The 27,573-nt window shown below is 33.0% G+C and overlaps 3 protein-coding genes and 1 long non-coding RNA gene across 10 annotated transcripts; 3 read left to right on the top strand and 1 right to left on the bottom strand.

Annotated features, from left to right (window-relative positions):
• Nucleotides 1–661: 661 nt before the first annotated feature.
• LOC106785546 lies at nt 662–3,174 on the top strand. Of its 5 annotated transcripts, none has more exons than XR_001381540.1 (7): nt 662–917; nt 1,008–1,291; nt 1,365–1,464; nt 1,537–1,724; nt 1,788–1,838; nt 1,946–2,092; nt 2,296–3,174. XR_001381540.1 is itself a non-coding variant. In XM_014746132.1 (7 exons), the coding sequence occupies exons 3-7, from the start codon at nt 1,205–1,207 to the stop codon at nt 2,027–2,029; spliced, it is 510 nt and encodes a 169-aa protein (XP_014601618.1). In that variant the 5' UTR covers nt 662–917; nt 1,008–1,084; nt 1,198–1,204; the 3' UTR covers nt 2,030–3,174. The 5 variants fall into 5 exon arrangements, 3 of the variants coding, with proteins under 3 accessions (XP_014601618.1, XP_014601615.1, XP_014601616.1); XR_001381539.1 differs by having other exon boundaries at nt 1,946–2,155; XM_014746132.1 differs by having other exon boundaries at nt 1,008–1,084; nt 1,198–1,291; nt 1,946–3,174.
• A 375-nt stretch (nt 3,175–3,549) lies between these two features.
• On the top strand, nt 3,550–7,055 carry LOC106785544 (recQ-mediated genome instability protein 1-like). Of its 3 annotated transcripts, none has more exons than XM_014746125.1 (8): nt 3,550–4,045; nt 4,124–4,267; nt 4,355–4,558; nt 4,791–4,948; nt 5,020–5,842; nt 6,057–6,365; nt 6,433–6,528; nt 6,895–7,055. In XM_014746125.1, exons 1-8 carry the CDS (start codon nt 3,932–3,934, stop codon nt 7,048–7,050), a joined length of 2,004 nt encoding a protein of 667 aa, XP_014601611.1. In that variant the 5' UTR covers nt 3,550–3,931; the 3' UTR covers nt 7,051–7,055. The 3 variants fall into 3 exon arrangements, with proteins under 3 accessions (XP_014601611.1, XP_014601612.1, XP_014601613.1); XM_014746126.1 differs by having other exon boundaries at nt 3,551–4,045; nt 4,434–4,558; XM_014746127.1 differs by lacking the exon at nt 3,550–4,045 and having other exon boundaries at nt 4,239–4,267; nt 4,355–4,365; nt 4,434–4,558.
• Nucleotides 7,056–7,544: 489 nt separating this feature from the next.
• LOC106785545 (frizzled-4) lies at nt 7,545–27,030 on the bottom strand. The gene is made up of 6 exons (XM_014746128.1): nt 25,920–27,030; nt 24,638–24,881; nt 24,309–24,555; nt 23,795–24,032; nt 12,615–12,808; nt 7,545–9,319 (listed from the first exon to the last, which is right to left on the bottom strand). Exons 1-6 carry the CDS (start codon nt 26,117–26,119, stop codon nt 8,553–8,555), a joined length of 1,890 nt encoding a protein of 629 aa, XP_014601614.1. The 5' UTR covers nt 26,120–27,030; the 3' UTR covers nt 7,545–8,552.
• Nucleotides 9,266–11,637, top strand: LOC106785547. Its single transcript, XR_001381541.1, has 3 exons — nt 9,266–9,332; nt 11,012–11,215; nt 11,426–11,637. It is a non-coding gene; the product is annotated as an uncharacterized LOC106785547 (long non-coding RNA).
• Nucleotides 27,031–27,573: the final 543 nt, after the last annotated feature.

The raw sequence follows: 27,573 nt of genomic DNA, 5'->3' as shown, positions 1-27,573 counted from the left end.
TAAAGCATGATCGAGATAGTAGGAATCACTATATACGTGGCCTTGAATTGTGGTTGCACGCTCTCGTGGCGCCAAGTGCATCTCAAATTTGAACGTTCATTCAAAACTTGAAATTATTACGTACAATTAAAAAACGATACAATATTTAATATATTAACATGACTCTCTTATCTCATTAAGGTAATATTTAATATTTTAATTTAAATATATATATATATATTGATTATGTAAAAATTTCGTTTTGGTTTCGTTATAATATATCTTTGAGGATGAATCTTACCTATCCACTTTCAAAAGGTTTCTTTTCTTTTGCGGTACCAAAATGGCTGCTCGCTGCGGAAACCGCAGGCGCGTAATTCGAAACTATTGAACTACATTTTCCACAGGTTAATCACCGAACAAGAAAGCTTCAGGCCGTTTGTATGCATATATACGAGATATTTGATGTTATAGAATGAACGTCAAATGAATTTGTTTAAATAATATCCATCGAGTTTTAAATACGAAAATGAAGAAATTATTGTTCGGTGCATAAGTTTTTGCGCGTTCTTCGAAAAATAGCAAAAAAATAAATTGAAATATGAAAAGAACTGTACGAAGGTCCGCGCACATTTAAAATTGGTCGACGTCATGATCTCTCTTCCTTATGGAGGGGAGTAAATAGTACGATGACTCGACGCCATTAATAGTATTCTCGTTGACGCGTAGATTGTTTTGCACGTAAATCATTTTTTCGAATGATTTTCTCGTCAAAGGAACTCTGTTCGATTATTCTCCGATAATTTCTTCTAAGGAGATGCGATAAATCACGATCGATGATCACATAAGTGACTTGAAAATATTTCATTTTAATAAAAGAAGAAAAGGTTGCATACAACTGGTCGACACAACGCTTTCTATTCTAATTATACGTTTTGGTAATTTTCTATGTTAAAAGGTGTACTATTATTTGCGCGCGAATATTTCGATTTAAACATTGTCTATTCTTGTAATATTCAATTTTTTAGTGTTTACAACGATTAATAACAGTGGTCATTTAAAAGTTGGTTACCCTGATCTGACGACGCCCAACTGTTAATAATAAGTAGGTGGAGCATTGCTTACGTTTGAAAAGGAAGTTAGATCATCGGTGTTTTCATTCATCAAAACGTGAATGATAGTACGAACGTTGCATATTTAAGAAACTGTAATTTCCAGTATCAAAATGACGGCTGTACAATCCTGCTGGTCTCCATGCATTTGGACGAATAATATTAAAACAGGATCCAAAGTTGTTGCATGTTATACAATGGTATTAATGAAATTTTAATGAGAACTAATCAATGATATATAACACATATTATTTACATGGATACATTTTTTAGGCATTGAGTATCGTACTAATTACTTTAATATGCTATCAAATGAACGGTGGAGATTCAACGCAGTTATACAATCCTCTTTTTGAAGCAGATGTCAGAGGATGTAAGTAGAAGAAATATATACAACATATTTATAGAAAAGAATGTTTACAAGAAAATATGTTATTACTTTCAGCGATGCAAGTTTTTGGAAGCATTTTAATCGTTTACTTCTTACTTCTTGCCATCTCTGCCATTTTAATGATATATGGAATCCGTGAAGGTGTACGAGGATTTTTGTTGCCATGGTTGGTCCTGTGGTTTTTTTTTATCTCCTTCCTCTGTGTATTTGGATTATGGCTATTAGGAGGATATTATATTTATGTAAGTGTACAAATAGTTCATTTCAATGAGACACTTCAATACTATGATTATTTTTCTTTTTAGTTGGAATCTGTATTTATTACACTATGTATTTGGCTTTGGATGGGATATAATGTGAGTAATCCGAGTCACAATTTAAACTTTATGAAATATATTGTCTTACTTATATTAGAATCTAAATTTATAATCATATTTATATCTGTATATTTTATCAAATATAGATATACTGTTGGTTGGTCGTCTATTCTATGTATAAAATATTTGAAGTACTACAGTCGCCTAATATTGAATTACTTTGGCCATGAAAGGTATATTGCAATAATGCAATAATGTAAAAAAGTGCCTTTTTCTACATACTCAACACCAAAGTAAGCTGGAATCCTTAACATCAACGTTGTGTTCTTTTTTACTTCACTAGTATCTAGTTTTAGGTATGGTTTTATGATCAATTTCATAAGCCTAGCAGTATGCGAGAATGATCAATGAATCATCAATAATTTTAATATTTATCTCAAATACTATAGATCTAAAAGTAGATATTCTGAAATATTAGATTAATTCTAAAATTTAGGAAGAAGTCTGATCTGCCACACATCCGTCCACATTCCATAGACTTGATATAATGTATGACTTGTAAAGGAAATATGAAGGCACATTACAGTGACTGATGGAATAAATGAATTGGATGATATAAAGTTGTTAGCAGTGTAGCTGTTGAAAAAGCTTTTTATACAATTATACAAGAATATGCACTTTTTTGTGCAACTACAAAGTTCTTATATTTTTCATATGAGCTTTAGAATACCAACTTTACTAACAGTACAAGTAAAATATTTACATATTTATACATAATAATTATTTACTTATTTTTTTAATTTTATATTTCTATGACGTACATTTGTATGTAATATATGTTATGTATACATGTCGCTTTATTATCATTATTTTTAAATGAAATCTTTTATTATATATATAACGTTTGAATTATAGACTATATGAATTATTACCGATGTTAATATGAACTATTATTGATAATAATTTATACATGTAAAAGAATTTATGTTACCTTAATTATAATCTACATCATAATGAAAAATAAATACATAAATTATAATTCAAAAACAAAGATAAAATTCATGACACACATATTCGATACATGAATAATATTGTATATTGGTATAAACTCAAGACGTGTAGAACTTTAGCGACAAGTATAGGCAAAATGTTAATTAGACGCATTAATAAACTAAATTAGTATTAGTAAATTGAACTCATACTTTTGAATCTTTCATATCTGCGCTAGATAGGATACAGAACCAATGCAATTTTGATTTACAACATATCTCAAAAAGAATGATAATTAATAGAATTAATAAAACATAATAATATATACTGTACATTATTTTATAATAAAAATCAGAATACACAAATAAATCTCTACAGTACCTATGAGTTAATAAGTACTTCAGTTCATTGATTTTATATGTCATGAAATGTATAACAAATAAAATATAATATGACAAATATTACATGGAATATGTAATACCCATGTCAATATGTGTTACCCAGGTCTTACCATGAAGAGGTTACCGCTTCTGAGAATTCTATTATAAATAAATATTAATCAAAATTTTACTAATTGTTACATCCATCGAAGTTTAAAAAAAAAGTATAAAAGAAAAACATATCAAAATAATCTTCTAGTCAAAGTATTGCACGTTTATAAATATGTTAATATTTTAACCAATGTACATGTGTGTAAAAAATCTTAAATATAAGTAGAAAACATTAGAGTATTGAAATAATTGTTAATTAATCAAAAAATATGTATATATTGTTTAAAAGCACAGAGTATACATTCGGTGCATTGTCCTCGTTGAAATTTACCGCCTTTCCGTCATATAAACATTCTCATTTTTTCCGATTAGCTTTTGTTAGATTTCGATGTGTAAACATCGATGTGTGTTATATTGTGTGGTGAAATTTAATTAATTGTAGATAAAATATTCGAACGAACAGTTAGTACATTACCTTTTTTAAATAATTTCGATTTTTAGGTTATTATTTTATAACTACTTATCTGCTTATAACTATGTACGTTTTTCTCTCTATATATATATATAAACAAATGAAAAAGCGGTAATTATTAAAATAATTTACGGTAATTCTATAATATATTGATAGTCTTATGAATAAAATAATTAAAAATGAATGAAGATCTGATGCAACGTGTTAAAAATACTTTACAATCAGAATCATATACTATGAATGATACTTGGTTAAGAGATTGTATAGAATATTTCATTTCAGAAAATAACACAGTAAGTTATTATAATAAAATATTTAACAAATTTGTATTTTAACCATAAATTTTATTTTATGATTATATATTATTTCAGGTAGTGTATAATGAAATATTAAAATTTGTGAAAACGCAATGGCAATTAAGTGATTTACGTGAAATTAATAATGATAATGGATGTTTACCGAAGGATCTTAATAAATGTTTACAAAGAGTCTTACACGGATCTTACATCCTTCAGGCAATATTAAATTTTATATACACAGCGTGCACATACATTTTTATATACATTTAATTTCATGTATAATATTTTTTAATATTATTACAGGTGAACAAAATGTATGATATATCAACTTCAAAGTATAAGCAATTAGAGCGAATACGTAATGTTTCCAATGTAAATATAGATGCAACGGAAGATGTCAAACCTCAAATGTGGGAGCCTAAACCTAAGAGGATGCTTCAATTACATCTAACAGATGGTCTTCAAGATGTTATTGGTATAGAATACAAAACCATTACATCCTTACAAGTAATGTATTCTTATGAACATAATTTAGTTACATTTTAATTTTATATAATAATCCGATATATTACAAAACATTGTATTAACATATTATCAATCATACTGACTCTTTCTGACCGTATGCTGTTCATTATGACAAAATTAAATGAAAGAAACAAATATGCAATGCATTGTTTAGTAAAATTGAATCGGTAATGTTTTAAATTTCATAAAAATTAATAATATTATTATTCGATAGGATACATTAATACCTGGATATAAAATAATGATCATTGGACCGGTGATATGCAGAAGAGGTGTTATTTTATTAGAAGAACGTAAATTCAGAGAAATTGGGGGAGAAGTAGAAAGTTTATCTATTAGCAATGCATTAGAAAATGTTCTAGCTCGAGCTTTGTAAGTTTTTTTTTTTTTTAAATAAAACCAATGAAACATCCAAAAATTTTGAATTCATTTTAACATTACAGAGATTGTCCAGAAAATCCAGATCCATATAATGATAAAGACAGGCAGGAAAATAATAACAGACCATTACCTGCTCCAAATAATTTTTTTGAAGATGATTTTGAAGTTAATTTGGAAGAAGTTACACAAATAGAGCAACGAATGGAAATGGATAATATACAAAGTACAAATAACACATCAAATTCTGTAAATACGCAGAATAATTTATCTAATCGACTGGATATCATGCAACCAACTTTTGTTCATCCGAAAAATCCTGTTAATGATTATAATATACATCAAAGTAATAATATTAATGAAGCTTTCGATATGGATGACGAGTTGTTAGGAATGCTCGAAGAAGATCAATTTATTGCATCTACTTCATGTACGTCTACCTCGAGTACATTTAAGAATACTGGAAGCACGGATAGAGGAAAGAATTTGGTAAAACCTTTTCGAGTATTACCTAAAGAAGATAATGACTATAACATAGAAGATAATATTGTAGTAGTGGAAGATACAGATAATAAGATAGAAAGTTTTATCAAAAAAGAAAATATTAAACAACAAAGAGATATAGATTTTCCAGAAGATGATTTTAACTTTGATGACTTAGATACGTTGGAAATAATGGAAAAGAAAGCTACGATACCAAAACCTGAAGAATCTGATGTGAAAAGAAACTTTTTACCAAGTAAATTATTTTTGAAAAATACTGATTCTGTTAAAGGTAAAAACTCTTGTGAGACATTTAAATTTAAGACGAGTAGTAGTAATACAAGCAAAGAATCGTCTAGTATGCAAGTTGATCGTCAAAAAGAAATTGGAGTTAAAAGACCTGCGGTACGACTTAGTATTAATATTTATATATACATATGATATATATAAAAATATAAAGGATGTCCTGTAACTGGTGGTACAAGCGAGTAGGGTTGATTCTATAATTATATTAATTATATTCTATATTTTCGACTTAGTTTCTCATGTAGAATACTATTCGCTTGTATTACCAGTTATGAGTACCCTATATATAAAGGATATAGAATTTATATTTTAGACATTAATATCACCATCGGTTATTGGTTCGTCGAAAAAAAGTTGTATTAAAGAAACATCGAGTCAAGAAAAAGGTGTTAGAAAAATTTCGGACTTTTTAAAAAATAAGAATTTCCAAGAAGACATACCAGTGAAAATTTGTGACTTTATTTGTGATATTATCGAGGAAACGGTTAAAGAGATAGCATTTAAAACTGTACGAGGACAATTCATCACATTTGGTAAATTATCTAGGAAAAATCTTTGTTGGCAATTGGAAGGAACGATATCTGATAAAACTGCAGCTTTAGATGTTGCTGTAGCTTCTGAGGTATTTTATATTTAATAACAATACCTAAAATATATTCGTTAGTATATTTTTATAATTTCTTTTATAGATTATTGAAAGATTTCTTGGGTTCAGTGTTAAAGAATTTTCCCAAAAGAAGAAGCTCGCAAAAGTCAACTGTGATATAGAACATGAATTAAGAATGGTAATATTTAAATATTTATTAACACGTTAATGGACACGTAAACTCAAATCTGGACTATAGCTATGTTTCAATCGGGGACACTATTATTTGGTTGTAGGAATTTATTATACGATAAATAATGACATTCTGAAATAAGATAAATTTGCAAAGAATGAAAAATTGATATTAGGAAAAGAAATTGCAAAAAACCAGTATGTATATAAGTGCAATATGCTGTGCTTGTAGTATGAATTTTGGTCCTGCGAGAAACATACTTAGTCTATGTATGATCATCAACATGTTAATGATAATGTTGTGTCACTCATAATTGTTTTCACATTGTTTATATTATATATTTTATTTCTATATAATTTAATGATATTTTAGGCTTGCCGTAATGCGGAACAAAAATTGAAAGAATTGGATGCATTACTAGAATTAGAATTAAATCCAAATCAGAAAGCAAAAGTTGTAAATATTAAGCCATTAACCGATCAACAAAAGGTAATAATTGATAAAAGATTAAAGGCATTAAAGATTTAAACAAATTCTAGTTCATATTATTACTATACAAAGCCCTTTACATTTATTTTTTTCTTGATAAATTATTTAAGTAAGATATTCTTTATATATATTATTTTAAATTTTGGCCTATGTAATAAAACTGAAATTCTCTAATTTCAAACTCAAAACAGTCTAAGCAAAAAAGAGGAGTGCATTCATTTTAAAGTATTTTCTGTCTTTCTTTTTAAATATTTTTGAATGGCTGTGTATTCTCATGAATACCACACCCTGATTATGTAAAAGCAACGAGCCTTGTGCCGAGGTACAGGCCAATCACATACCTTGCTCTTCAGTGGCGTAGAATTTAAATTTAATAGTACAACATAAAAATCTATTTTATTTATGTATATAAATGTATTTAATTATTTAGTATCGTATTTTATATAAAAGTTTTGTGTGCGTGTGTAATTATTATGATAAAAATAATTAGGTTTAACGTTAATTAAATTTTAAACGATATTATTGAACAAATGTTAAATCTAATTTTTATCTAAATATTTTAAAGTTTATCGTTTAAAATGAAGTTGGCGTTGTATTCAATTTAATTCTACGATTTGAGAAAAGTGCAGTGATCGACAGACTCATCCATCCATTAATTGTTATGATAAGTTTGTGCAGTTACATTTTCTGTGATGTAAAATGTATTTTATTTATTTTTACGTAATTTTTACAAAAAATTATTGACTATTTCGCAAAGTGTTGTGGATAGAATTTGACATAGGAAGCCTTAGGAGATCTTAGATTCAGTAAGAGCGCCAAGAATTGTAAAAATTGGGGAACCACTGTCGTTGGAATTAAAAAATGGCACGTAATAAATAACAATTTACTTCATTATTGAACTTATTTAATAAAACATATTATTATAATGTGAATGATATAACAAATTACGTATTTTAGGTATTCGAAAACGAACAATATTTTGTTTAAATCATCATTTCCATATTTACATATACACACATACATACAATTTTTAATAATTACTTTTGTATTCAACGTATATAAAAAAAAACAAGAAAAAATATTGCAAAATTGATTGAGTTAATTGTTGAAACAATTCAAACGAAGTTTTCTAAAACTCATATAAACTATGAAAATCCTAAAGGTTTTTTTTTAACATACTTTGATACGAAAGTGAACTAATGAAAATCTACTTAAACTATTCACAGCATCGTTTATGTACTCGAAGCGCAAATTTTTGCCCAAAATAAATAAAATTCATGTCACGTTCTTAATGTTAACAATAATAATATTAATAGTCATAATATTAAGCCTCTCTCGTGCATCATTTAATTAATGCATCCTTACCGTAAAAGTTAATGACACAGAAAGAAATTAAATTCGCTGGATTGGATCCTTAAAAGCGAATTACATTTTGTACATTGTCGATGTACAGTCTTTATCAAAGTAATCATTACTATTATGGCTAAGTTTTAAAAAATAGGTACACATAGTTAATCAATTAGAGTATCTTAATGAAACATTTATACTTGGGTTTCGCTACCACTGTGATACTTTCTATGTTTTCTATGTTTCTTATGACTTCTGTAATTACTCGATGAAGAATTAGCAATGATTTGATGTTGATGTAAAAGCGAATGTTGTGGTGGTGGTGCCAAATGACTAAGATGATGAATTTGATGAGGTGTTGGACTGGTAGAATTTGGGTTGAAACAATGAACTACTGGTACAGGTACACCGTGAGGATGACACTTATGTGGTGGTTGTTTGCATGGTGGTAAGCGTCTCCAAACGTTCATTAAATTTGGCCACCAAATCCAAGCAGCTGTAACTATACCACTTCCCAAAGTAGCTACCAATCGAAGAATGAAGAACTGAACATAAGGTTTGGATGGTACTTTAGGTGAACTGGATGGTTCTGGTGCTCTCAGCCATTTTTCACGACCCCACCATTCGTAAAACGTTGTACTGGTTAGACAAAACAATGTCACTGCATAAAAGGTAGCAAAAAAGCCGACTTTGATTAACAGAAGTTTCTGTCTCCTGTAGATTTCCACCGGTGATTTAGACGATTCTCTTTGCCTGATCAATGGATTTGGATGCTGTTGTTGGTGTTGTTGCTGTTGGAGTGCACTTACTACGGAGCTTGGTGTCACCAATGGTCTTGGTAATAGAAGAGATGTTAAACCGACTAGGAGGAATGTTGTGCCCACACAGAAGTATGCAAATTGTGGTATTAATACCAGAACTAAAAGGGATCGAGCATTTTGTTGTCCAACGAAGCAACTTCCTAAAACATAAAGGTGAGCAAAATTTCTATTATCTATGTATAAATAAAATATTTTATTTGAAAATTAGAATTGTATAAATAAGCTTAAAGTGTATGGCAGAGACTGAAGCAAATACTACATGGAATTAAACCCCCCAAATAGAAAGAAATTATGTAACATTTAGGTCTTGGTTGTCTATTAGACCAAAATTCGAATCCAGGACCTTTCGTTTTTCGGATGACTACTCTTTTAGATGAGCTCTGCTCAGGTACAATTTTTGACCCAAATTATCTATTAGTTCCTTCTACTTGGAGGGCTTAATTATAGTACGTTTTTTCTATTATTTTTTCCATTTTCAATTACATAAATTCCTGTCGTCCAATAAGTTGAAAATATTTTTTTGTTCAACATATTTCCTACCACGTGTATATATCCGTGTCTAATGCAGTTTGACAGGTAACGTGTTATCAAATATGAGAGCCATAAAAGAGTATAATCAGATTGTTAATAATAATTATTTTTATATATTTTCTTTATATTTAAATATAATTTAGTTGAGAATATTTTCTCAAATGGATCGGAACGTGAGAGCGTGTAAGTTGGACGGCTAGGACAAGTAATGCCAGCGTAGATCTTTATCTTATTCACGATGCTCCTCATTATCGCGAGACGGCTGTCCGAGAAAGAGAAAGATTCACGATTCACGATTATTCACCCTTCAACCGGTTGAGATCGAAAGTAAGTTTCTCACCTCGTGAGACCAGACGAGAACTCACTTAATATATATCAGTCAAAGCGTTTATATCTTTGTACTTGTTATTACATTTATCTTTAATAATGATACGAAATTACAATTAACGATATCATACGAAATATGAACAAAATTTGTTTCACTTATGTATGAAAATACTAACGAAACTTTTGATTCAGCTCAATATAATGAACGGTATCAAATGTATTTGTGTAATACTTACATACTTACAATGTAGGTAAGTATGTAAGTACACATAAGTGATACTTGTTAAAAAGGGATAACGGAAAGAGAAAATAACGGTAAGAATCTCGCGTCTGACACTTCTTCTTTCGGCGAGTTTATCCGGTTAGTAGTGTGGATCTTCTCTTATGCGAATCACCTCTCCCTGATCTTTCCATCTTCGTCTCTTTCATCATAAGGAATGTGAAGGATCTCGAGTCCCTTGGTAAAATAAAAATTCTTCTTCTGCATTCCAAGTCCCTGACCAGAGTTAAATATTTCTTAGAGTCTTAAAAAATGACGACTATGACAACAACGATGACAACAATGACGATGGTGATGAACTTGTGAAAACAAAATAATCTATAAAGTTTTCAACAAAAATTCAAAGTCTATACTTTTGATATTTCGATGATGATGATGAAAGTAGAAAAAATGTATTAATTAGTTCGTGATATTGGGAAAGTTAATATCGATTTTTAAGGAAAATTCAGAGACTCTATACTGTTTCATATAACTTTTCAATCCTAAGAGAAGCAAAATCCTCACAGTAACAAAATAATTAACCAATCGTATTCACTCGTGATCTAACTTTTTTGTTTTGTTTTTTTTTCTTCTTTTATTATTCAATTAGAGTTAATAATGATTATGATGGGACGTCCTATTTGAATGTTTTTTTGTTTTTTAAAATGAGGAATCGTGAGAGAATTTTCGATTGGAAATAAGGAATCTTTTGTAGAGGAAGACTCGTCGTCAGATATATCTTTTCTCGAGGGTAGTCAAGGCAACGGGAAGGCAAGGCTCGTCGTCGATAGACAGGCTCGATAAATTGGCCTTTAAACGTCGTTCGCTATCTTCGAAGAACAATCTCGTTTGCGAGGCACGAGCGTACGGTGGTCAACGAGATCGTACTATACTTCGAGAAGAAGCCAAGAGAACATGCGTATGTATTCTTCCTTTCTTTCTCATTTATCTTTTTTTTTTCTTCTCTCATTCTCTTTACTAACTCATTCCCATAAGTTATTCGTGTACGTGTTATACACATTTCGTATGCATTTACTCTCACGTTCTTATCAAAACCGATTAATCTTAATTGCTTTTACTTCTATTTATTTGGTCAGTATTTTCTTTAATAAATGTTTTGTTTATACAGGTCGATTCTGGGAACTTTGGAGGGGGAGAAAGCTTTATTGCACTTTTTTTTTTAAGTACAAATCGGAACATATGATAGAGGGAAACAAATCATACGGCATAATACGTCCTAACTTTTTTTTTTATCTTATTTTCTTTCTGTAGATACACCCGTGCACCAACGAATTGCAATTGCATTTTATATATCTGATTTTCTTTTATTATTATTTTATCCTTTTTATATCCAAAGTAGAAAATGATTACTTTCTACTTGAAAATGTTGATAGTTAGTATATTTAATATTATTATTATTATTATTATTATTATTTAAAAAAGTAAGTGAAATAGAAGAGAAGAAGTATAAAAGTATTGTATGTGAAATAAAACATCGTCTTTGCTCTTAGGTCAGAGATAAAAATGGAGTCGAAGTAGCTTTTGATCTTAGCAGAGGACAGTGAAAAGTTGCAGAGCGGGTCCAAAGGTATTTGCATTGAATGTCGCCTCTCCTACCGGGAGAGAAAGAGGAGCCCTCGCTAACCGCAGCCGATTTCACGTTAGCTTGCCTCGAGTCTTCTCCTTGTGCATGAACATCTTATAGATTTTCTAAATTCGACCATAAATTTCTTCAAGATTCTTAACAGACAATAAGTAGATACTATTTTATTTCTTCTAAATCCTTTTCTAGTATTATTCGACTGCAAATTTCTTCACGTTTGTTAAAGTACAAACAATGAAAGTTATTTAATGTTTTATTTTTCGGTGATGTAATATTAATCATGGATCAATCAAATTTGTTATCGTTGTGTATTAAACGTAGCATATTTTTTTCGAGTTTGCTGAGATACAAAAAATGACACAATCATTTGATATTAATTTATCCATATATGTTTTTTTTTTCATGCCAAGAAATTTATATGTACAAATGTTATTTGATTCTTATTGAACTTTAACCATTCTAGTTTGGTTGCATTGCAGCACGTTCACATGAGTTTATAAGATTCATAGACAGACCGAGAAAGTTATAAGAAACGTGGGCGGATGTGTACTACTTCATCGTAGTTCAAAGTACGACTGGAAGAACCAGTCATGCTTGGGTTCATCTAAATCGAACGTTTGAAAATAAGCATATACGGAATAACTTTTCTACATATTAAACAATATATTTTATATCTAAAAGAAAAATAATTTAATTATAAATATATAATACTCACCAGTAAGTTCATCAGCATCCACATCCCTGGTAACCAAAACGGCGATCGTCTGAGCAGCTGGAAGTCCCCAAGCAGCAACCGATCCCACGGTTGAGAAACCCTGCTGGAGGCCGAAACTATCCTCCTTGCAATTACCTGCCGTTCGCGACCATTTTCTCGCGACTATGCACCACCATGCACAGATGTTGACCCACCTTCGTAAAATACAAATAATACTATTATTATTATATTCACAAGATTATGATATATTATAATATCAGAGTAATATTGTTTGAACATATCAAACATGTAGGGTATTTCGTAAAATAATGATAGTACAGTTTCAACGCTCATCGTAAGTATAGTTCATTATAATGGGTTTTGGTATAAAGTGTCTGAGAACCATTCGAGCTTTAGCGGTTAGATGAACAATGATCCCATGTGCCATGTGAGATCGAACAAGTTCGTAGGATTGGAGGTGCCTGGCTTTTGTACATTTGTTGATTGGTGCAGATGCAGGTGCTCTTAAGAGTACTGTTTTCTTCGTTGCACGCTTCTCCACCCCTTAACTTTCAACTTCTTCTCACCCATTTTCTCTCAACACACATACACACAGAGAATAGAAAGAGAAAGAGAACCCAATTGCGGTTACGAGTTAAGAACCCCCTAACGGCAACCAACCGGCATCGTTTGCTTGCTTGCCGTCGTTTCTTTTAGACCAGTATCGTTGACGGGGCCTTTCAAAGACTCCTATACCAAGAACTTCAACTAATTAATCACGCAAACCTTTGACGAGATCGAAAAATCAGTGAACGGGTCAAACGAGGCGCAAATACTTTTGCTTGCTAAAATTCCCCTTCTTCCCTCACCCCCATCTAACTCTTCAACCACCCCTTTTCCACTTCCCACTTCTCTTAACTTCCTTCACCTTTCCCCCTTTCTTTTTATTCTCGTTTCTTATTTCCTTCTCAGTACCTCTCACAACAACAACGACCTTCTTCACACTCCTGCCGAGATTTAAGATTCTCCTCCATCTCTCGTTTCAACGAGATCGTCGATCCCTTCTTTCTTGTTTTTTCTCTTTTTTTTTACCATTTATCTTATGCGAATCGACTTCGATGATCGATCGGGTATATTGGAAGATATTCGAGTTTGTCGATCGAAATTTATGATAAGAAGGAATGTCTTTTAGTAGATTGGTATTACCTGTTAGATATTTTCTAAATATATGAATATTTGATTTTAATTTAAGATTACATTTGTCGAATTTATCCTTGAAAATTATTTGATTTTATTAACAGTTGAGTAACACGTAACATAAATTATTGAATGAAATAAGAAAAATTAAGATTAGATATTGGATAGAGAGAATAATTTATAATTAATTTAGAATTTATTATTAACACGCGCGAAATGAAGAAAAAGATAGGGAAAGAGAGAGAGAGAGAGAGAGAGAGAGAGAGAGAGAGAGAGAGAGAGAGAGGAAAAAAGGAAAAGTAGTAGAATGTGTGTTGTTAATAAAATATTTCTTATCGAAAGGAAAGAAATATTATTAAGCATCAACGAGAGGAGAGAAGAAGGATCAGGGGTTCGATTTATCTTGAAAGCCGTAAGGATAGCACGAAGTGGAAGGAGACTAATTAAATGTGATTGATCGCTGTTCGACGGTCCGGGATGTAATTACGTACGCACATACACATACACACAACTACAGCGAGTTCGTGCCGAAGCAGGTAGGAACATAGCTCGTAAATCATCCACGAACATCTCGCAGATGTCCGTCGAATAAGAGGAAAAGTCTTTTTTTTACTCCCTTTCTCCTTATCTTTTTTTTCGTTTTAAGAAATAAAACCGAAGAATCGAAGTATCTGTTGACGGTGAGATTGCCGCCGCAGGAAATAACTTGTTGTTGAGGAAGAAAAAAATAAAATAAAATGAAATAACTCGATTATACATTACACGGCTATAATAAATTAAGATACAATTTTTAATTATTTTTTTTTAGAAACCTCTCTCTCTCTCTCTCGAATGAATATTAATTTTACACTTTTTCTGAAGGATTTTCTATAAGGATTAATTACAACGTGTGTTACATGCAATAAACATTTCTGTAGTATTCATATAATTTAATATAATACTCATATTATAGAATTTTTAATATATACCAATTTAAATTATTAGTATAGACAATTAACACATATATCCATACAAATTAATATTTATTCAAACTTTTATATTTGATTGTTCCACAAAATCCCCCAAAAGAAACAAATTCAAAAAGATGCATATTTCAGAGCATAAAATAGCAGCAATGCATTTAAGATAATAGGATGTAAAGAAGAATCCAAAAAAAAGAAAGAAGAATAATCATATTACTGTAGGAAGTTTGAAGGTCAAGTAGGCGTGTATCTGAAGAATGAGTGAGTGAGTGAGTGAGTGAAAGAAAAAGAGAAAAGTGTGTTCCGCGATCTCGCGTATAGCCCGCGGCTTATAACCGTGCCAAGAGAAAGAAAAAGATCCTTTCAGTATCGTCTTGTATATCATCCAGAGTCTGTAAAACAAACATACGGTAATTTGCCGATAATTATTGCTTGGGCACACCCACCCTTCCCTACCCTACCCTCCCCTATCCTTCCCATTCCTTCCCAACCCCCGTTTTCAGCCGTCTCCCAGCTCGCAATTTCTTCTCGTCTACGCAATTTCCTTTTCCCTGAAATAATTGAGGAGGATAGGAGGCCGGTTTTATCGATCGGGTTATTGGTCGAGTTATTGCTTCAAATCGATGGCTATCTTTGAACCGTGCACCACGAGAGAACGTATATCCAATGAACAGCCAAGGGAAAGGCTCAAATAACGATACGCCTACCGACGTGCCCCATGGTATCTTTTCGATCGTGTGTAGGGTAATGATTAATTATATCCTTCATTCTCGATTGATCTCGACGTTCCAATACTTAGAGTTCATTTGGGATCCTTTTTTTTTTCTTTTTTATTAACATTTTCTTCACAATCAAATTCTTTTTATGTATTATATATTTTTAATTTTTATTTTCTTTCGTGTAATTAGTGTAAATGAAATATTTGTATTGCGAACAATTACATTAATTGATACCATTTCAACATTTTTCTAATGTCGATTTTTTTTTTTATTAATCCAAAGGGGTGGTAGCGGGTAGATTCTTTTTTCGCGTCCTTAGCGAAGAAAGAATTTACTTCAGGGATGCGACCCTGCCCACGCGAGCCATGATTTTCTCCTATCTCTAATGATTGAGAGAAATCATGTCCCAACCTATAATCCTATCCACGAACCATTATAATCCCTCTTACATCACCATCACTTCCTATCCAACTCGTCAACGGGTCGTTTTTATATCGAACTTTATCAAATGGAAATTTAAATCTCATTCTAATGTGTTTTATTCTCAATTGTTCGTTGCAGAATTCGATGCAGAAATTGATTAAAATTCTTGTTAGGATTTTTCTGCGACAAAGAATTCTAAAAATTTATCTCAAATCACATTCGTAATTTTATATAGTAAAGATAATAATCAAGATGACGATGATGATGATGATGATGATAGTCAATGAAATTTCTCGTAGTTACATGATAAATGTCTGATATAAAGTTATAAGATATTTTAATTGACTCGTAAAATTGTACGAAACGTTGCAAATGTTTGTTTAAAATCGATATAGCAATAATACTGCAACAACTTTCATAATTTACCATGTACACCATACGCGAACGTCCAACAACCAACCGAGAGTCAACTTTCTGGTCTCTCGAGTGTGTTTGCTCGTCTTTATTTATAGAAACCAAACGAACGGTAGCTACATATGCACACGATGTTTTTTAGAATACTCATTTTACGAGCTGCTACATGATTTTAATTTCTTTTCTTTTTTTGTGTTTTCTGTATAAATTTATTTATTTATTTAAGAAAAAAAAAGACGAAATAAGTAAAAAAATAAATATTATTATTTAAAACATTCACACACAGGAATACGTCATCAGTGATACACACATGATTATAACATTAATAGTACAACATTTTTTGTGTACAATTAATTAAAGTATATAATTAAAATCTGCATCGTCCGATGAATTAAAAAGTGCAGGAATTAGAGTCACCCGAGATACAATGTCATATAATTTTTATTTTATTTATAAATATTATACAAAAAAATCGCGAGAGAGACGGACAGAGAATAAAAAATGTTCGAGTAATTCGATAAATGAAATAAAAAAGAAGCTAATATCTCAGATATTTGTAGCAAAGAAAAAACAAAAGGATTCATTTGATACGCGGTAATATAAAAAAAAAAAAAAAAGAGCGAAAAGTTTTTTCGAATATTTGAAAAGTGGAGCAGGCCGCTTAAGCGCGCGCCAAGCATGCTTAGCGAGTTGCGCATGCGCAATAAAAGAAGAAACGCGTGCGTACCGGGGGCCCACATCCATTCATCAGAGTGAGATTCGTCGAACAAGTTTTTGCTTTTCCAAGCAACAAGAGTACAAGGAAGAAAGGTGGCAAGTGTGGGACACCACGACGACGATGCGACGACGAACACGAGAAAAGTGACTTTTGTCGCGCGACCACGTTCACTTCTTTTTCTTTTTTCTTTTTTTCTTTTTTTGTTCAATCTCTTAGAATCTCACCCTTTCTCTTTTATCTTTTTCAACATTGTACAAGTTAATGGAGTTATAACATAATTCGATCTCGTTAGATCAACTAATCTTTTATTTCTATTACTGTTTTTTAAAACAAAAAAAATATATATATAAAAAGAAACACATATATCATATATACTGAAATGAATACTTTTCTTTCTTTTTGTATATCCAATTTTTTATAGTCGACACGAGTTGATGAAGTTGTAACGTAATTTGATTAGAATCCATGCTCGTTGTATCGTACAAAAAAAAAAGCAACTAAAAGTTAATGTTTCACGCCCAAACAAATTTATGAATGAGAACACGGACAATATTGGTAAGATTTGCAAATTGTATTTCGTATGTATATGTATATATAAAAAACAAAAAACAAAACGAAAAAAAAGAAAGAAAGAAAGGAAGATATGTAATTTGAAAACTGGTCGTGCTTGGGTTAAAATACACGAGGCATGTCTTACGCGTTCGCACGCAAAGAAAATATGCGGTTGCATATGTTAAGATAAGAAATTATACTTCTTTGAGAAGAAGCTGCTTAAGGGGGGCGTATCCCCGTCGTAAGGCAAACGAGAGGGGCACCAACAACAACGTTCAACTGCCATAAGGCAGATGGAAATCCTTTCTTTTATCTTTATCTTTTCTCTTTATCCTTTCTATCTCTCTTCTTCTTCTTCTTCTTCTTCTTCTTGGATAGAATAAAGCAAAAGAAGAACGGGACAGAACAGAACTGAACAGAACGTACTAAAAAGAACTCAAACGATGGGGAGCTGCCACGTCGAAGTCGTTTCAAACGCGGACCAGTTTTGGACTGAGAAGTATGAGACGACGGTGGGGGGGCATGGGGCAGGGGGCAGGGGCCCCGATGGATTTTACGACTTTACTCTAATGTAAGGTGGTACGGCAGGGTTAGGGTTTCGCGCGATTCATTTTCAGAGCTCGCAGCAGCAGCAGCAGCAGCATACCTGTTGCTAGCCATACCTGCTAGCATCATCATCATCATCATCATCATCACGACGACCATACGCTAGAACTTTCGAAGGAAAATATACCTCGTCGAGCGTTCGACGAGAAATATTCGATTTTTACGATCTTTCCTGCACCGAACGTAAGATTTCTTTTCCTTTTTATTTTATTTTATTTCTAGAAAGACGCGTATTTTTACAGTAAAACGAAGTACTACGAAAGGGGCTGCTGAGTTTTATTACGTTTTTAAATTAGAGGAAAGGGTGAAGGATATATTTGATAGTCTCGGGACTATCGTATTTTTATTTATCGGGGTTTCCGATTTGTGAAATATAACAATGATTAATAGAAATTTTCATTGGAAATTAATGTTGACTGTAATCCTTGGGATTAGAAATTCAATGATTTATATTGTAGTACAGGGAAAAATACGTGGTAAAAATTACTATGGAATTTCAAATTGAAATAAAAAGAAGAAAAAAAAAAAAAAAAAGATCTAAGAGAATGTGCAACAACTTTGTAACAGCCATCAGGGCCAATGATCTCTCACAGGGAGAATCCGTCGTCGTCTTCGTCGTACACGGTTCGCCGCGAGGTATATAATCAACGAGATGAGATGAAAGGGGCACTAGTCGCATCGTGTTTGTTTTGTTAGTTAACGAGTTGTTAAGTCGTTCTTCCTCTCGCGAACCTTCTTCTTTCGTTGGGCCCACCATCCATCCATCCATCCATCCATCCATCCATCCACTTTTCGAACTAAACTATAAGACTCGAAACCTTGTAGGATCCCCACACTTATGGTTAGTAATTTGAAAGAAATCTGAATTAATTTTTCGTTACAACAAGAAGAAAAAGAAGAAGAAGCAATTTTTTTTAAAACGAAGGAAGAGATAAGAGAACTGGTTTAATTTTAATTTTTCCTTTTTGTTTTTGTTTTTCATCAGACACCTCTTACATCATCACCGTAATTATTCAATATGGTAATGTGAAAGCATTCAAGATTACTTAAAAAGAAACAAATAATGAGGAATCTAAAGCTGATTTATTTTCAACATCTTGAACCATCGTTCCAGATATTTACCATAAATTCTATTTTACAATAAGAAGATTTATTGTGAATAGGTAATATTGAATGGATTAGTATTGAAGCATATTTAATACTATTCATCATGCATATCTACTTTTGTATACCTAAACCAGAACTCCTAACATCTTTCTATTCTTACAATAAGATCAAATCATTCTAAATAGGTGAAGAATAACAAATATGAGTATTGAAGTATGGTCAATTTAGTATTTTGAGAATCGAAAAATCAATAGTATATCTATCCTACCAAAACTAATTTTATTCTTTGTAAAAGAACAAATAATATAAATAAAGATTAGAATCCTGTGAAAAAGTGATGGATTGGAAGAGTAAATAACAAAAGGTATTATGGACGACCATCATCCACTTTTAAAGTAGAAATGCAACTGGGGGAGGTATCCTGCAGGATTATCCTAATGGCCTGAGAAAGGTCTAACAAAAGAAGGGATAAAGAGAAGGAGTGAGAAATAAGAGAACTCCAGGGTCCAACCTTAAATCTTCCAAACCAATACCAATAACAACTACTACTACTATCCTGATCACACCTATTTCCATTTTAACGAAATAAGATAAGATCTCTGTGAAAGAACAGTGTTCCTCCTAACGAAGCCAGTTGCTCGAGATGGTATCTGGACCATCCACTTTCCAAGTGAAATTACAACAGAAAATCTTCCTCTTAAAAAAAACCAAAGGAATTAAAAAAAGCAGAAACAAATAAGAGAATGAGAAATAAAATATCCAATACACGTTTAGCAACTTTGCGACAGTGTAGATACTTGCAACAACAACAGCAACCCGAGCCATGACAATTCCCTATTCTTACGTGAAAAGATTAATACGTGAATAAAATCGGTAACGAATTAAGAATAAACATTGATGGTGTGTGATTTCTATTTTTTACGAAAAAGAAAAAAATAAAATATGAGATCTCTGTGAAAGGACAGCGTTTCTAAAGAATTCTATTGTCGAAATGGGATCCGAACCATCACGCTTTTCGAGTGAAACTAAAATGGGAAAATTGTCCTCTTAAAAAATATACCCGGAAATTCTAAAGAATAGGAAGAAGAAAAATACAAAAAGTAAAATGAAGATATTTAAAGAATCAGATATTTGTGTAACCTTACGCGAACCCATGATATACAACACAACAGCAATTCGAACCATACTAAATCTTATTTTTACAACAAAAAAAAAGGAAAGGTTACATTCCAAATGAAAATAGTAATACATTAAAGAAATTTCCGTGAAAGAGGACATAACAATTAAATGAAGTCCGTTGTCAGGATTGCATCTGGACCACCCATTTTTCCCCAAATTAATCTACAATGGAAAATCTAGCTGTTAAAAAAGTCAACTTGGAGTTCTTAAAAAAAAAGAAATGACAGATAGAGATTCAGTATAATCTCCAGGACCTACAACAACAACAACAGTAACTCGAACCATACCAAATTCTTACTCTTTAAAAAAAGAAAGGAAAAAAGAATTCAGGATCCAAAATAAAAAGAGAGTAATACACGTTGGTAAGAGATTGTTGGTGTTGGTGGGTGTCGGGTTTGAAAACTGATCAGGGTAGGAGAGTTTGGCTCGTTATCGAGAACAGCTAAAGGTACAGGAGGGAGTCTGAAGTTGGGAGGGGGGTTGGTTGGGGGGCAGTTGCTTCTTGTAAGAGCCTTATCTCGGATAAATTATCGAGGAATTCTCGGATCCGGATCCTAAAGTCTGTGTAGTGATGAGAAAGAGAGGGAGGGAGAAAGCTTAAGGGACAAAGCCTGCAGGTAAGGCAGGCAGGCAGGTAAGCAAGCAAGCAAGCAAGCAAGCAAGCTAGCGAGCTAGCAAGCAAGCAGGCGAATGAAGGAACAGACGAACGTAGTAGGTAGAAAAGAGGGAGAGAGAAACTGGACAGCAGGTTCGAGTCGCGATGGAGTCTGCACCGGTACGGGGGACCAGAGAGATGATGGATCAGCTCTCTCGGACCCGTCCCGTCCTCTTCCACAACTTATCCTTTTTTCCTTGTTCCTGAGACGCCCATGAAAGCCGAACAGCGTGCTGTGGTGGAGGAGTACCTCCAGAAAAAAAAGAGAGAGAGATGCACGAGAGGAAAAGAAGAAGAAGAAGAAGAAGACTACGGTTTGAGAGAAATCGAAAAATAAAAAGTCTCTCTCGGAATAAGGGGATGAGAGAAAGAGAGGGAGGAAGAGGTGGAGGAGAAGGAGGAGGGAGGGGTTGGTTGAGAAGGGAAAGGCACAAAGGGCGACACTGCTGGTCTACCTCAGCCGGTCGTCTACTCAGAGAGAGAGAGAGAGAGAGAGAGAAAGAGTGGGTACTACTCTCGAAACACATCCCAACTTTTGGACCCTCGCAGCACCGTTCGTTCCTTCATTGGCGTAGTAAAAAGGGACTATTGATTTTTCTTGACTATTTACATTATTCTCGACTTTTTCGTTGATATATGTACATACATACATTATTTGGACTAAGGTAATAGTACAAATAATGTTTAAAGAGAAATTGTGATAGGGTTGTTTAAATGTGCATATACACACGTGTCTATGCATTCGTATTTTTTGTTACACGCTTATAGTTCTCTTTCTCTCTCTTTCATTGTGTTCGTGTGTTATGTATTTTAACGAGGAAGGGGGAAGAAAAAAAAAGAAGAAGGATTGTAACAAAAGAGAAAATAAAAAGTCCTCATGGATTTCTCGTGGGCAGCGAACGACCCTGAGCGTGAAACTCCTCTTACACATGCTGATATATGCGTAGAAAGATTTTCGATCGTACACCTTTGGATACCAAGAGTTACAGAAGGTATTGAGCATGTAAGCGTGCAGGAGTAGTAGTAGTAGTAGTAGTAGGTAGATGTATAGTAGTAGATGGGTTCTCTCCCATCGTGGTAGGCTATGGGGAAGGCCCAGTGCACCGAAGTACATAGTGTACAGCCATAATTTACATCGAAAGAGCCGATAAATATCGCGCCCTACGGACACACGAAGAAGAGCCAGGAACACAACCACATCCCATGAACTCAATAGCACTTCTATGCATTGTCCCGCCTTATTTCCTCCCCCCTACTCGTTCCCCCCTCTTCTATAGTTCGTTCCTTTTACTCCCCAACAGCTTACCCCTCACCCACCACCTCTCATCTCGTACACTCACTCGTGCGCACATATGTATGTTCACATATACTCGGATACGCGGCATTCTACTCAAACCCTCCTACAGACCCCATATTCCCTTTCCCTTCTTTCTTTCTTTCTTACTTGCTTGTTTGCTTTCTTTCACCTCGTTTTTTTCTATTCTTCCACGGCACTTCCACCAGCCGGTATTTTCGAATTCCGCCATATGTAAATCAGCGGTAACAATTGCCGAATTCAAAATTAGGATTCGAGGGGTAAGCAAAGTATATATACACAAAGGGCCGTTCGTTAAGGGCAGACTTTTCGGATCTTTTGATCGGCTCGACTTGACTTCCTCCCGCCCCTTCCTAACCGATCGCTTTGTAAAACTTTCTCTCATACAACTGATTCAATGATTTCGCATACTTTAGCGTATCATATGTGCATACATATGTATGATGCATGTATATATGAAAATATTCTCCAATTGGTATTTAACTTGTGTATATACGTTGGAACAATAGTACGATTTCTAAAGGTTATTATAGGTAACAGTAATTTAATTAACTTCTTTTAAGCTCCGATAAAAATTCCCCATTGAATACCCGGTGATCCTTGAATAAAAAATAATCTGATCAATTCACTTATTAAAATTCAATGAAATATTCAAAGATCAAGGAAGTCAATGGCGTATAGAATTGTGAGATTTTAATCTCGTTGAAAAAAAGTTCATGTCGAGACGATGCGATATGAGTTCTCGAAGCTTTTTTCGACTAGCGGAAATGGTCGATGTTTTTACACGTCACCCGTTATATCCAGTAAGACGAGGCTCACAGTATAAACGGGACGAGATGAGACGAGATGGGAGTTGGAGGCTCGTTAGCGGCACGAGGGGAGTCAACACTGTTGCCAGATTGTTATCCCTTCTTTCCCTACCACCAATCTTCAACGTTCACTCTCTCACACACACACACACACACACCAAGTGGCTTACTACACACCAACACCATATACTCGAACCCAAGAGTCAAACCCTTTTACAAATGTACACACCCTTTTGTACTGATTTTGTAGCTTCCACGATCTTATTACCAGGAAGACTCTTTCCTCTTCCCTTCTTCTTCTCCTCTTCCTTCATCATCTTTCCCTCTCATTGAAATGTTTTTTTTATTCTGTTTTCTTTTTCCCTTTACTTACTCCGATGGTTGTTTCATTCATTCGAGTTTAGAGGAGACATCAATGCCAAGGTTTTACTTTCAAAGGAAACCCACCCCATCATATTTCGGATGATTTTTATACGTTGCAATAATTTTTCCCCCGATATGATTTTGTCCTCACGTTTTATTAAAGATAAAAAATGATTACTCACCATACGATCGCTGCGTGTCCGAAATAATACAACAGGATGAAGACTATAGCACAGTAGGGATTGGATAATCCATCCTGGGTCAAATACTGTTGTTGGTGTTGAGATATGACAGCTTGATCTTGGGGATGTAACGGTATTGCGGGTGTACATGCTACGGTCAATCGGCCAGCAGCTAATCGAATCACGTAACCTACTGCGACTATCCCATGACAAACTGCCAGACATGTAATTACTTTCTCTGTAAATAAGAGTGATTTAATCAGATCAGAAAGATCAGAGATTATACTTAATTGAGGTGGTATTTTAAAAAGGAATCTTCCTTTCTTTTTCCTTTTTTTTTTCTTCTATATGTTCTACAATCCTAATTACTATGTTCATGTTTTTCTACTCTCCCAATTATGTTAATGTCTACAAACTATAGGCATCACCATAATTTAAATAAGAAATGATGAAATCGTACAATTTATTTGATTCAATTTTTCTCAGTTGCTTCGTTTTTTATTTTTTCACTTACCGGCCGTATTCATGATCGCAGCTTTTTTTCTCGGTTTCATCAAAGATAATATTGCAATGATGACGGAAATTAAGCAAATTATTGCAAATACTGTCATCCATGCTTGGGTAGTTTTCTTATCCTTCGGAGACCAAAGTATATCTGCTTCGCAAGTTGCTGCACATCTTCCAGAACGATTTAGGAATACGTATAAACCAGATTTGGCATACCACGAACAACCCCATGGTCCACCACTAGCACCAATTGCCTAAAAAATCAAATTTACATATTTTTTTGTTGGAAAAAAACATGTGTTTCAATTCGTACGATTCATGTTTATTCAAGATTACCTGAATAGGGTTAGCAGGACCTGGTTCACCTGGTCCATCCATACACATATGATGATGGTTGTTCACAGGTGGGAATTTGGAACAATTCAAAGCCGCGGGCCAAGGAAAACCAAAGCCTTGAAGAACTGGAAAGCATCTTGCTCTTACTTGTTCGCATAAACCTCTGCAAGGACCAATTGGCGACGGCACCTTTTCCGTACACATTGGCGCATAAACCGAGCAGAGGAATAAATGCAGTTGTGCACTTTAAAAATCAAAATGCAGCATTTTGTTAAAGATACTCAGATGAATTATTGTTCATTACAATTATAGATTCGTAGAAGAAAAATATTGAACTATTGAACATGATTGGGCGGTGGGTTCGGGAAAATGTGATATCTTAAAAAAGGGTATCAAAAATTAACTTTCCGTATCGTTTTATAAATTTATAAAATCACTAACTGTTGTGTGTGTATCAAACACACCTCATCGGTGCTCTGATTATTTTATCTTTCAGCTGCTAATATTGGTTACATATTAAACTTGCTTATCTTGAAAATGTTCGTACTTTGCCGGGGCTTTCAAAGCTTCCTACACGTGTACAACGTTACACTGTGCACTTCTTGTATTCAAATGCGAGTTCGTGTTTGTGTAAGAGATAATACTGTATAACTTTTAACTATCTATATTTAATTTATAAATAGATTTATATAGATTTCTTTTTAAATAAATAAATGCGATTCATATGATAGGTGAAGTTTATCTTTTAGGATTTGATTGTTAATACATCAGTAAGTTAAAAAAATATTAGAGTAATAACGTTGCTTATTAATGTTGTTATTTTAATATTGAATTGGTCAACAAGGTATTGAGATAAATGAAATTATTTAGATTTATGATTCTCGATCTTATACTTCACTTACTCTTAGCAATATGCAATTGACACATTTTGTTAAAATAAATAAAACTATATATAATCTCATTAAAATATATATTAATAATATTAAATATAAAACAAGAGATAACAAACACACACGAACTTTCGTATTTTAATACACGTGCGTTTTAACAGCGCAAGTTTAACCACTCGGCACGCGTTGCGATACGTTATCGATAGTGTTTAGATAACAATACGGAACATTTATTTTTGATATTTAAATTTTTGAAGATAAACGAGGAAGAAAAGAAAAAAGTATTACAAGGGGATGAAAGAAAAAAATGTAAGATACATTGTGTGATCAATGTGATTAGATGTAATTAAATATATTAAAAAGAAAAAAATTTTGAGAGACACTGTTCTCACCTGCATCCGTACTGAATCAAAGGGCTAAACGTTTGTAGGGTGAAGTCGGCGTCTCCTTGAATCTCGTGGCCCACCAAATTCGGCATGGCGGTCACGTTGTACCCCAAACCACGGCACATTTCTATCCTTATAGGCTCGCACGCTCCAAGAACGTGCTGCATCCTTTGCGAGAATATCGATAACAAAACCCACCACCACATTTTTTCTTCTTTTCGTTTTTTTTTTTTTTTAATTTAATTCAATAATTTCTTAAACAAATGCTCGAACCTCGAGTCTCCAAAACTCTTTCCCCTTTTTCTATTCCTCTTCCTGTTTTTTTTTTTCTTTTTCTTTTTCGAATCTCACAGTAACAGCACTTCCGTCGGATAGAAAAATAAAAGGAAAAGAAAAAAGTAGGAAGAGAAGACGGCAAGAAGTTAGGCTCTTTAATCTGTTAGTTTTCCTTGCACACCCGTTTTTTTACCGATTCGTCGACATGCTGTCACGTTTTGTTTACATTCTTTCAAATCCGAGGCGCCTTTTTCAAATGCTTTTTCTTAACCCACCCCCGGGGTTTATCTTTTCTTATTTTCGTTTACATTTCCGTGTAATCGTCTAACTTACGTGATTCATACGTACTAACGTTGAAAAAAAGAAAATAAATAGAATTTGATTGAGGAGGAATTTTTTTTGGTAAAGTTTTTAAATATCGGCCGTCGATTATCGAGATGTTTTTTAAGGGGTTCGGGGAGTGAGGTGGAATTTTTTACAAGAAATTGAAATCTAATGAAGACCAGACGATATTTTTGTTCGTACACTTTATCTTTCGTCACACGAACAAAATCCCATTCGCATAATTATTTGTTCGATCAATTATTCGGATTATAACATATCACATTCTCGAAGAAACTTGTTTTTTTTTCGTATTTTTACGACGTGTTCTACGATTTTCGATAGTTTATCGAAATGTATAGGATGTTTATTAATTGTTAGATAATTTTGCACTAGAAATTCTTGAAAATTATGTTTGAATTATCACTGGAAATCATTCGTATGTACGATAAACAACGCGAGATTGTAAATAGTGCATGTTCATATGAAGAAACGGGTTGCAACAACCACCCGCAACCGGGTTTCCCGTAGTACTGACATTCGTTGCCCTTCCAAGAAGCGTCTCAAGCATCGCTGGTGGCGGCATCTGTTTACTTCTCCCCTCTTTTCGAACTTCATCTTTGTCACCCCCCTACCTCTCCATCCCTTATGCCACGTGCCGTAATTATGGAACTGATTAAATTTAGGATTCCTTATATTTAAACAACAATCTGTTATGCATCCAACATTTTTTCTCCCTCTTTATTCTTCAATATTAAAAAGAAACATTAAAAAACAAAAAAAAGTGGTTTGCAAAATTCATTGCATTTTGTTATATTTATTTTAACTTTACATAGAAGTAACAATAAAACTTTTAAGAGAAAATACGTGAAACATTGTAAAAACATTTCCTCAAACTGGTGGTCATATTTTAGATTAAAATAATAATAATAATAATAATAACAATAAAAATATATATAAGGAGGAAAAGAAATGAAATGAAATGAAAAGAAAAGAAAAGAAGTGGAGGGGAGGAAATAAAAATAGTAAAAATAAGATAAAGGGACAGAAATGGTTGTTGTTG

This window comes from Polistes canadensis, unplaced genomic scaffold (genome assembly GCF_001313835.1).
Source record: "Polistes canadensis isolate GaletaPanama2010 unplaced genomic scaffold, ASM131383v1 scaffold_52, whole genome shotgun sequence".
Classification (NCBI taxonomy): domain Eukaryota; kingdom Metazoa; phylum Arthropoda; class Insecta; order Hymenoptera; family Vespidae; genus Polistes; species Polistes canadensis.
The sequence above is the reverse complement of the archived record's forward strand: the minus strand, read 5'-3'. Positions and strand labels throughout refer to the sequence as shown.

Excerpts from the sequence above, each read along its gene's own strand:
- LOC106785546 (XM_014746132.1), top strand. The coding sequence starts at position 1,205 with ATGACGGCTGTACAATCCTGCTGGTCTCCATGCATTTGGACGAATAAT. Across the intron at positions 1,465-1,536 it reads TGAAGCAGATGTCAGAGGAT|CGATGCAAGTTTTTGGAAGC; the intron begins GTAAGTAGAAGA and ends TATTACTTTCAG. Across the intron at positions 1,725-1,787 it reads TAGGAGGATATTATATTTAT|TTGGAATCTGTATTTATTAC; the intron begins GTAAGTGTACAA and ends TTTTCTTTTTAG.
- LOC106785545 (XM_014746128.1), bottom strand. The coding sequence starts at position 26,119 with ATGTGGTGGTGGGTTTTGTTATCGATATTCTCGCAAAGGATGCAGCAC. Across the intron at positions 24,882-25,919 it reads TTGATTCAGTACGGATGCAG|TGCACAACTGCATTTATTCC; the intron begins GTGAGAACAGTG and ends TGATTTTTAAAG. Across the intron at positions 24,033-24,308 it reads TGCGATCATGAATACGGCCG|AGAAAGTAATTACATGTCTG; the intron begins GTAAGTGAAAAA and ends TCTTATTTACAG.
- LOC106785544 (XM_014746125.1), top strand. The coding sequence starts at position 3,932 with ATGAATGAAGATCTGATGCAACGTGTTAAAAATACTTTACAATCAGAA. Across the intron at positions 4,046-4,123 it reads TCATTTCAGAAAATAACACA|GTAGTGTATAATGAAATATT; the intron begins GTAAGTTATTAT and ends ATATTATTTCAG. Across the intron at positions 6,529-6,894 it reads TAGAACATGAATTAAGAATG|GCTTGCCGTAATGCGGAACA; the intron begins GTAATATTTAAA and ends ATGATATTTTAG.